Consider the following 10,294-nt stretch of genomic DNA (forward strand, 5'->3'; position numbering starts at 1 on the left):
CCAGTTTGACTCTCTCATCTTCTCAAACATAAATCCAATTCTGAGTGCAAGATATTTGAATGACATGAGCCCCAAGTGATTATAGAGGAATAAAAATATTTTTTGCAGCCGTCACCTTGCCCGTAGCTGGAGGAGGTGGAATAACTATTCACTCTGTGTCACTGCCTTTATTAGAAGCACTCTAGAAAGCTGGTGGGCCCACTTAGCACTGTAATAAATACTCTAAGGGAGAGCAGAGAGGGATAGGAGAGAGACATGAAGGAGTTTTGCTGCTGACGGGCTGAGAGACTGTTGAGAGACAATAGCGAAGGGAAGCGAGACGGATGGATGCAAAAAAGAAATTCAAAAGGTTGAGATTATTAGAACGCAGAGAAGAGATAAGGATTCACTGGAAGAAAGGAAAAGGAGCTCAAAGGATACCCTAAAGAAAGCTACCAAAGAGACATCTTGTGATATACGTTTAATAATTTCCTCTCCTTTCCGCTTCGTTCTTCTGCAGGATGTTTAGGAAACCGGGCTGCCAACAGGGCCTTAATAAACCTCTGAACTACCCGGTCGATGCCGCTTGGAGATCTATTTTGTCTCGGCAAACACTTGGGTGAATTATGACCTAGCCCCTAGCAGGACACCGCAAACATCTGCTAGCTGATTGGCTCATAAATTCAAGCAGCACCTCACTGCCCACCATTCGTTATGGTGTCTGTGGACAAACAGAGACAACAAGAAATCTGTTCAGCTGGGCTTAATCTTGGTCTCTGTGGAGATAACCAATAACATTTACCACAAACTAATGTCTGGAAATTAAGGCTGCTTGTTACAGCTCAGTTGAAAGCAAAAAATAAAATGAATCTGGTGGTCAAATTAAAGAGCAGGAACAAGTTTAAGATTTATATGATGATAAATTAATCAGATAAGCACTATAAATCCTTAGAATCCTGATTAAGTCTAAATCTCTACACCAGTGGATTATCAGCAAGTAGAAGGCGGCTACTTTGCCTGGCAAAACTATTCATAACCCTTGAACTTTCTTACGTTTTATCACGTTAAAACTATAAACTTCAATGTATTTTGTTGGGATTTTAAGCGACTTTCATAGAGATCAAATGTAAAAAAGGTGGTATTCAACCCACTCAACTCTGATAACCCCAAATAGAAGTGCGTGCAACCATTAGCCTTTAACAAGATCCCTATTTAGCGAATAGGAGCCACCGGTGTGCCACATAATCTTAGCATAGCTCCCGCAGGGGTTCTGTGAAGGCCTCAAAGGATTTTTGGAGTAACCCAGTGAGCAAAGAGCATCATGGAGACTAAGAGAAACTTCAGGCAGGTCAGGGTTAAAGTTGGGGTGAAGTTTAAAACAGGATTAGGTTATAAAAAGGAGGCTCACATGGAGCTCTATTCGATTCCTCATTCAAGAAATTGGAGAATCCAAGTGATTACCATGAGGCGACAAAGCTTTCACATAAATTCTGATTTTCTTATTGCAGGGTATTCACACAGTAAAGAATGGAGTTAAATCCAGTCTATAACTTTTGTACATTTATTCAGAAAAGTAATGAGCTCATGTTAATCATGTTCTGGCACAACTTTTTCTCAAGGATCCCTTTAAAAAAAGGTTTGCACAATATCAGGAAGACAAATGATTTGGGATAGAGTTGTGGAAAATTATAATGTGACCAAGCCACATTTTTTTTCACTCTTCTCCTCATTTTCCTTCCATCAGTTACCTCACTACTTTGTATGAGCTGGGTCCATTTGTTGACAGAAATCTAGATGAAGTTCATGTATCAAGGCCACTGAAAGTCCATCCAGCTGGTCAAAGACATTATTTGAACGCAGAGTGCTTACACATGCCCCTTCATGTATCATAACCCACCACATTTTGCATCCAAACAGTGCTCTGAGGTGGGTTTTGGGTTCTAATGTTGCACATTCTGAGTTCTCGGTTGCAATTCAATGAGATGCGCAGCTTTGACTTAAAATAAATGTAGCTTAAGAATTGTTATTCATTCTTTACTTTTTTAAGTTTGGCATCATTTCGTGGAACTTTTAAATATTAGAGACTTTCTTTTTAAGCGGGATATAAACAAGGCGTGACACAAAGGACCATTTCTTTTAACCACCGCACAGGCTGGATCGAGACCCACAATTATCTAACTGCCCACACATCAAGCAGGATAAAAAGAGATTGAAAATAATAATCTTCAAAGCTCACATTAAGAGCATCGCAGCAAAGACGGGACATCTTTGGGTGCACAAATGCCAGAAAAAGACTTTTCAGTCCTACCATCACAAACATAAACGTGCGTTTCCAAAACTCTTCTGGGATGTGATTTGGTCAGATGAAAATACGAATGAGTTTAAAAAATAATTCTGCAGGTGGGTCTGCAGTAAAGCAAACGACACAAATTAGACAAAGCATTTCATGGCTAGAGTAAAGTATGTTAGGGGATCTGTGATGCTGTGGGCCTGTTTCACAGGGAACCTTTTCAGAGTACATGGCATCCTGAAAGCCTTGGAAATACAAGGGGGGTTAAAATAAAAGAAATTTAGAAGACTTTGATGGCAAACTGTAGGATAATGACCCAAAATGCTTCACCAGGTATAAAAATCAACATTATTTTGATGGCCATCTCAGCCCCCAGAAATAAATACTATATAAAAGCATTTAGAATGAAGGGTGGACATCTTAAGCAGGGACATAGGACATATGGATGTATAGAGATTGCACAAAGAGGCATTAGCAAAAATCCCCTTCCCTCTATGCTGCAGCCAAGCAATAAGTCTTAAAAGTGTTGTACAACACTTTGTACAATAGGCTATACAAAGTGTTGACAGCAGTGGTGGTAATAACTGTGCCACACGTGAATTTGTTCAACAATTATTTCTTGTATATAAATATACTTCCAATTGGAGCTTGGGATTTAAATAGAATAATAGTGCTGACTTCGAAATGTTAACATGCCAACATTTTTAATAAGCAACACCTTCAATTACTACTTAGTTTACGCTTTCTAAGTAAATGTGAAACACTTATTTTAACTACAGCACACTAAGCCACAAGAGTCTGAAAACAGTTTTCTTGTGCAACTGAAACAATTTAAGGACATCATTCAGGAAAAAAAGGGGGCTGCCCTTTATTTGTGGTCTTCAGAGAAAGGAAAACTTTTTTTGTTCAGTGGTGTTTACTCACTAAGACTAAGAAAGTAGAGATATCAGCCCAGTTCTAAAGTCCTTACACTGGCTCCCTGTATCTCAGAGTGACTTTAAATATATATATATATATATATATATATATATATATATATATATATATATATATATATATATATATATATATATATATATATATATATATATATTAAAATACTTCTGTTAGTAAGTATTAAAAAGTCTATAAATCACTGAGTAGCTTAGCATCTAAATACATCACAGACTTGTCAGTGTATCAATCCTCCAGACCACTAAGGTCGTCTGGCTCCAGCCTGCTCTGCATACCTAGAACCAGAACTAAACAAGGAGAAGCAGCATTTAGTTCCTATGCTCCACTGATCTGGAACAAACTTCCAGAAAACTGTAAAAGTGTTGAAAGCTTGAGTTCCTTTAAATCAAGATTAAAAACACATTTGTTTAGGATTGCCTTTGACTGTTCTAATTAAACTGTTTTACTGAAACATCATTAGTTCAACTTTGTATTCCAACTGTTTTTAATATTTGCTTTTAGTTTCAGTTTTCCCATTTGCGTTGTCTTTGTTTTGAAATGTGTTATAGAAATAAATGTGCCCTGCCTTACCTTACTTGTTTCGGCGCACATGCCAAAGAGAACATGCGCACCTTTGTGTAATCTCTGCGCTCTAACTTTGAGGTCAGACAAGGTGGGAGAATTACAGTGGCTTAGAGTTGTTATGCAACACCTGGAGCCACCACAGAATTAGCTTCGTAAGGCAGAGAAGCGCGCAGTCACTGATTTCTGTCTAAAATTACCTGCGCTTGGATTTATAGACCCCCCAATGTTACCAAACACAGAAGCACCACAATTATTTATTAAAAAAACACATCCGACTTATTATTAAACATTCCTGGCTTCATACAGCCCCTTTACCTGCAGATTAAATGATTAATCGTTGGTTTCGCTTGTTTCAAAGCTGCTGTTTGTTGAACAGGTGTGTTGCTACCTTTGATTCCGGCTGACCGGACACGGTGGTACCCTGCCGGCTCAGGTCCCGGTTCTGAGGTTCGCTCTCTTTTTCGCTGATTTCCGTCATCTCGGATCAGTGAAAATGTTCCTCCAGCAGCAAAGCCAGAGGTCCGCGGCGACAGAGGAACGAGAAAACCATTTATACCGGAGGTCTGAAATATGGCGTGGAAAAGAGAGGGGACGTTTCAGACTCCAAACACCATCTATCAAATAATAATAATAATAAAAAAGAACAGTCAAAATCCCTCGAAAACGAGACGCTTCCTCTCAGGTTTAAAGCTCTGAACGGGTGGAAATAAAGCCAATGAATTATCGGATTAAAAACAGAATAATATCCGGAAAGACTTGCTGTTCATCCTCCGCCGTCTCGCGCCTGTCTCGTGACCCCGGTCCGTGTTTCTCCTCGCGCTCTTTCCAACAACTTTAATCTCGCCGATACAAAGTGCTCCGCACGCTCTGATTGGTTCAAATGGGCAGGCAAATGCGAAAAAAAAGGGGCATTAGAAGTCTGCGGTGATTGGCTGCGAGACAATGACGCTCAGACGTGGTGAATTTTTAAATAAGAGCTAAAACAGCAGAATATCCAAAATAAAGTTAAGATTGATCTCTGTTACACATGTGCCCTTATCTAACCAAACACCTGCACAAAATGTAAACAGTAATTTGTTCACGCAGAAAATCCAGATTACAACAAAAGGATGAAAAACTATTTAGGAAATAATAGAAAATTAAATGGTGTCAAACTGAACTCTATATTAGATCCGTTAGACACAATCTTACAGCTCCACAGCAAAAGCTGTGACGTACTTGTTCAAAAAACATAACTGAAAAGAGAGAAAACTCAACCTCTTCGTAAAATATGACCCAAAAAGAATATAAAGATGTCTATACAGCACCGGGACAGACTACATCCACATTTCCGAGACTTCAAGTACACAACAAAATCTATTTAATAGCTAAAAAGTGGATTTTGCATGATATGTCCCCTTCAAATATCAAAGATCATAACTTTTGTTTAGCATCATTTCCATAAAATTTTATCTGGTGTTAAATGTAGCAAGTTGATTACATCAAGATATTTTACACATAATTTATTGTGGGTTAAACAGTCCACACATTTGAAATTTACTTAAGCTTCACTGTCCATTGCAATGAAAATGCATCAACATTAGAGTCCCACACTTGCTAATCCATGTAAGGCAGGATGTAACAATTGATTGTTTTCTGTTGATGATCAAATATTGTTAATTTATATATTTCAGTACTTTAATAAGATTTGAATTGCAGTACACAGTGCACAATAGAAAATATAACTGATTATACATAGACAGACATATTCTGTTCAGATCGCCTCATATAATCACAACGCATTTAGTTTGTAACCACTAAGGGAGGCGCATATTGATATGTGGTGAAATACTGCAAGACAAATGAGCTCTAATGCAGTGGTATTTATGTCTGAAATAGAATGAATACCGATAGACAATATTGATTTTATGGATACAAAACACCACTGTTATGCATTTTATAGTTTCCTCAGCAGGAAAGAACAACTTCCCTTACTGCAATTACATCTCATGGCTCCTCATATGCGTATAATAATGAATGTTTAAAAACAACAACAAAAAAGATGTGGTTTTATTCAGGCTCCCTTGTTTGTGTAAGAATTAACACAGACAATGAAGAAGATACAGGTTAACCAGTACAAGCATGTGTAGGTGACTGCGCAGTCCACAGAGAGCATGGGCAGCCCAGCATGGGTGGCTGATTCAGCACTAAGGACAGCTCCTCCCGGCTGCCTCTGCAAGTGTCTCACTAATTATCAGGCTTCATGTGAGCTGAGTTGCCTCTTTCCATTTTCACCCAGTTCTTTCATTAACAGATTTCTCCTATTGATTAAACCTTGTTGTGTTTTTTTTTAATTGAAAACATGCATGCAGAGTTTAATATTGAAACAACTGAGACTTGAAACAATATTTATGCAGCCCCATAGAAATGTGCAGATATAGAGATATAGTTTATCAGTCTTTTGCTTGTGGTTGCAGCAGAATTGGACGGAACACCATGTTCTAGTTATTTTTATGACAGTTTTTCTGAACCCCACTTTTGGGCAACTCGACAGCCACTGTACTTTTTCTATCAACAACATAATGTTTATTTATAGAGAATAAGGTAATTAAGGCCTACTTATTCTATTAGAAATGCACAAAATGCTGACAAGTCTTTTAAAGGACTTCTTTATGTACATGTGGTACACTGATGGTATGATCCAGTATGCTGCAAATTTAGTGAACTGTTAAAAAAATAGCTTTCTAATGTCAGGATCCCCTGGGGTTTGATTACTTTTGTTGATCCTGCAGTTTGTTCATGTTTTGCACCTTCGTAATATTCATCCTTAGATCCTGATTTTTGTCATTAGTTTTCTGTTCATTATTTATGTTTATTACGCATTCTTCAGATTGTTAGATTCGGTTTTCATTTTAGTTAGCTTCTGTTCTTTATTTTAGTAGTTATGTTAGTTCTGCTCTTCCTAAGTTTAGTTAGACCCCGCCCCCCACCCCCACCCCCCCTCAGATCTGGTCATTTTCATGCTTCCCTGTTAGATTCAGTTCTCCCTCTGCTCCTGCCAGCTCACTGCCCTCTTTTCTCTCTGTTTAATTCAATGTTACTCATCTAACCTGTATAAATAATGCTACCTGCTACTCCTCCTGTTTTCCCTCCTATATATATTATCAGCCCAGCCATTACCAATTGTCACGTCCTCTGTCTTCATCTGGTCTCATCATTGCCGTGTTCCTGATTCCTGTTTCCCTGTTACTCTGTAAGCCTTGTTTTATTATTTAATAAATATAACCACCATTCAACATGTGACTTCCAAGCCCTTATCTTAAACAATGAAACAAATGAAGCTATTTTATTTGCTGCTTTGCAAAGGTTGCACATAATTATTTTAGATCAGAAATCCCAGAGAATCTACTTAACTAATTTCTTATTATTAATAGAAACAATTAAGTCTTTCTGTATGTTTGTTAATGTATGATATAATTCTAGTCAAGGATTTATTTAGCTTATTGTTTTTCCTGAGTCTATAATGTTTTTTTCTATGTCTGTAATGTTTTTCTGTTCATGAACAGCACTTTGAATTGTCTTGTTACTGAAAAGGTGCTATATAAATAAACTTGTCTTACGTTATCTGCGCTTTGATCTGATTCCATCAAACATGACGTCTAAAGCTTAATGTAACTTACATGGCAGTATTTCTATAACACAAACCTATAGCTTAGAGGTGTTTTCTGGATATTTTGTTTTTTTACCACAGGAAAAGCATATCAACTTTTCACAGTTAAGATATTTCAAATGTGGCCATTGACAAAAGATTTAAACCAGACATCAACTAAAGCAATTCAGGAAGAAATCAAAACTATTTAGTTCACAAATAAAGTTGAGGGAAAAATGGAATAAGAAAGGAAACAGGTAGCCTACTGAATACATGAAAAAAACGATGATCAAACAGGCATAGAAAGCCAAGACATCAGCTGAAATCTATCAATATTTGCAACACATTCTTACGCACTGAATAATACAACTGGTAAAAGCAAAGAGAGCTTTGCAAAAAAGGTCTTACTGTTGCTATAATGTGGAAGTGGAAAGAACATAGCTGCACCAAACTGTATGCTCAAGAAAAAACATATTGACATCAGTTAAAGATTTGCTGCAGAAGACTGGGGAAAGCCCTTAAAATTCTGTAAGGATATAGTCTGGCTTGCACAAACCATGTTTGAAGGAAGAATGGATCTGAACATCATCCAAAAAAAACAACAACAAAAAAAACATGGGTATAGTAAAGTTTGCAGGTGGAATAATCATGTGTGGGTTCTCTTAACAGGGTATGTTATGTTCAGACCTCGAATGATTGCAGTTGATTATGATAACTAATGATGTCCAACATAACAGTCCCAAACACACAGTCAAGGACACTCATAATTGCTTTAAGAAACTGAAATTAATCAATCTGTCAAGTCAATCACCTGACACTGGAAAAATCTATGGAAAGAACTGAAGATCTGACCACATAGAAAGGACAAGATTTGAAGATAATCTTGAGCAATGCCTTTTTCATGCAGAAAATCTCTTGAAGTTATCATAGCCAAAAATTGCTTGTATCCAAAGTATTTAATATATTTCTGAGCATGTGTTCAGTACTTTTTATGCGTGTGATTACAATCTTTCACTCATTACTCCATATCTGGACTAACTTATTGGATTTATTTGTACATGTGGATTGCTTGAATTGTTGACATGTTCAATACTTAATTCAATACTGGCTCATTAATGTGCACATTTCTAAAGTATTAGTTGAAAAACTGATAAACAGGAAAAACATTTTCAGCTCCTGAAACATTTGGGTTTCATTTGTCAGATTCTTAAAGTGTCAAAATCTATAATTTTGTTAGTTTTTAATGATCACTTCACTTAGTGTTGAATCATGAACGATTTTTGTTCTCATGCCATGCCAAGAGCTCCTGTTGGCTTCCATTTTTGCAGCATCATCTTTTATTGAGTGCTTAGGAGGAGAGCTGTTTTGCTCTACTTACAAAACATTACCCTTCATCCACTTTCTCTTTATGCTGCACAAACACAATAGCATACACATAGAACAAGTCACATAGGAAAACCTTTCAAACGGCGTGACTGCAGCTATTATGTTATACTTTTTTTGAAATGCATAAAGCTTTCTATATTTTCACAAAACCATTATTGCTATAGGCACTTTTTTTTATTAAACTTGCTTTACATGAAAATAAACTAAAGGCCAAATATCCCATTTTAGAGCCAGTAAACCTAGAAATCTTAAAAACATGAAACAATTATGAATTCTATTCAGCCTTTACATTTTTTTAACACACGTTTCTGGTACATGAGGAGCCTTTTGAGTCAAAGCCTCAAAGCGGGACCCACACTATCATATATGGTGGATGATGTGGAGTCTGACACTGCACCTTCTGTCAGCTTGTTACTGTCCATAGCAGTAAACACAGATTATTTTCTTACTTAAGGAAAAAACACCCTCCGTCTGGGAATATGGTCGATAGAGGTGCCTCCCCCTATTCACGACTAAAGCACTTTTGCCTCAAGTTCACGAAGAAGCCTGGGTGAGCTCTATGGAAGTTAACAGGTGATAAATGTGGATTTCTGGTCAAAAAACAAAAAATGGTCTTAACATTGGAAAACTATTCTTTTGCCCCAGGATTCCACAGTTCATGCCAGTACAGAAAGCTGGAGCAGAAAGTCAACAGCCAGACCATCAATGATCCTGCAGCTCTTGTGGTCATTATGTTTAAGTAAGTAAATTATAAAAAAAATTATGGCAAGCTTTGTGTTTGAGTCCTTTGTCTGTACAAAATGCCAGCAGATATATAAAGATCACGTTGAATAATTAATCCCTCCAAACTAAGGAGAAAACGCCTTCCAGGTTACAGATGTTTTCTTTCTCCAACACAATTGCTAGAAATAATTGAGTTACCCTGTTAGCATGTCACATAGCTCTGCACATGCCTGCTAATGAACCAGGGCAACATCTAAAAGCTGTAGAACATCAGCCCTTACAGACTGAGTTTGAATGCCACTACTCTTAATGATTTATTTTTACATATTTAGCCATCATGATTAGCTTTAATGGATATTCTTTATTTGTGTCAGAACCAAATGAATGACAGTCCATTGATTACCACATCACTGATTATATGGAACATTTTGATTTACGTAACCAATGCACATCTCTCTAATACAATAAAAGCTATATTCTGCTGACACAGTTGTTGGTAGGAAACAGGAGTAGAAATTGCAACATCTAACAGAATGCTGCCAGAATTTAATTTTTTGCCTTCTGTCTCTCAGACAACATTTCTCCTCCTTCTTTCCTGCAAATAAGAAAAAGTCTTTTTGAACTCACATCACAGCTTTTGATTCTTTTATCAGTGCTTTATTTGTAATTGGACAAAGTGTTATGCATTGATCCCTGATGTTTCCGTTACAAACTTAATACCATAACTCTTCTGCAACTGCTGCAACTTTACTGCTTATTTTCCTATTTTA

At 37.1% G+C, this 10,294-nt stretch overlaps 1 protein-coding gene across 5 annotated transcripts in view; it reads right to left on the bottom strand.

Moving 5' to 3' along the window:
- The window catches only part of LOC105939973 (SH3 and cysteine-rich domain-containing protein 2), a 47,990-nt gene extending 43,359 nt beyond the window's left edge, over window positions 1–4,631 (bottom strand). For 4 of the 5 annotated variants that reach the window (XR_002426801.2, XR_002426800.2, XM_021308518.2 and 1 more), the window contains exon 1: window positions 4,176–4,627. Coding sequence is in view for 3 of the 5 variants with exons in the window: in XM_021308518.2 (XP_021164193.2) it covers window positions 4,176–4,265 (90 nt within the window). In the remaining 2 variants the exon portion in view is untranslated. Of the gene's footprint in view, window positions 1–4,175 lie in introns of all 5 variants that reach the window. The other variant, XM_021308517.2, reaches the window with a different exon arrangement.
- Between the last annotated feature and the right edge of the window lie 5,663 nt (window positions 4,632–10,294).

This window comes from Fundulus heteroclitus, chromosome 10 (genome assembly GCF_011125445.2).
Source record: "Fundulus heteroclitus isolate FHET01 chromosome 10, MU-UCD_Fhet_4.1, whole genome shotgun sequence".
NCBI classification, from domain to species: Eukaryota; Metazoa; Chordata; class Actinopteri; order Cyprinodontiformes; family Fundulidae; genus Fundulus; species Fundulus heteroclitus.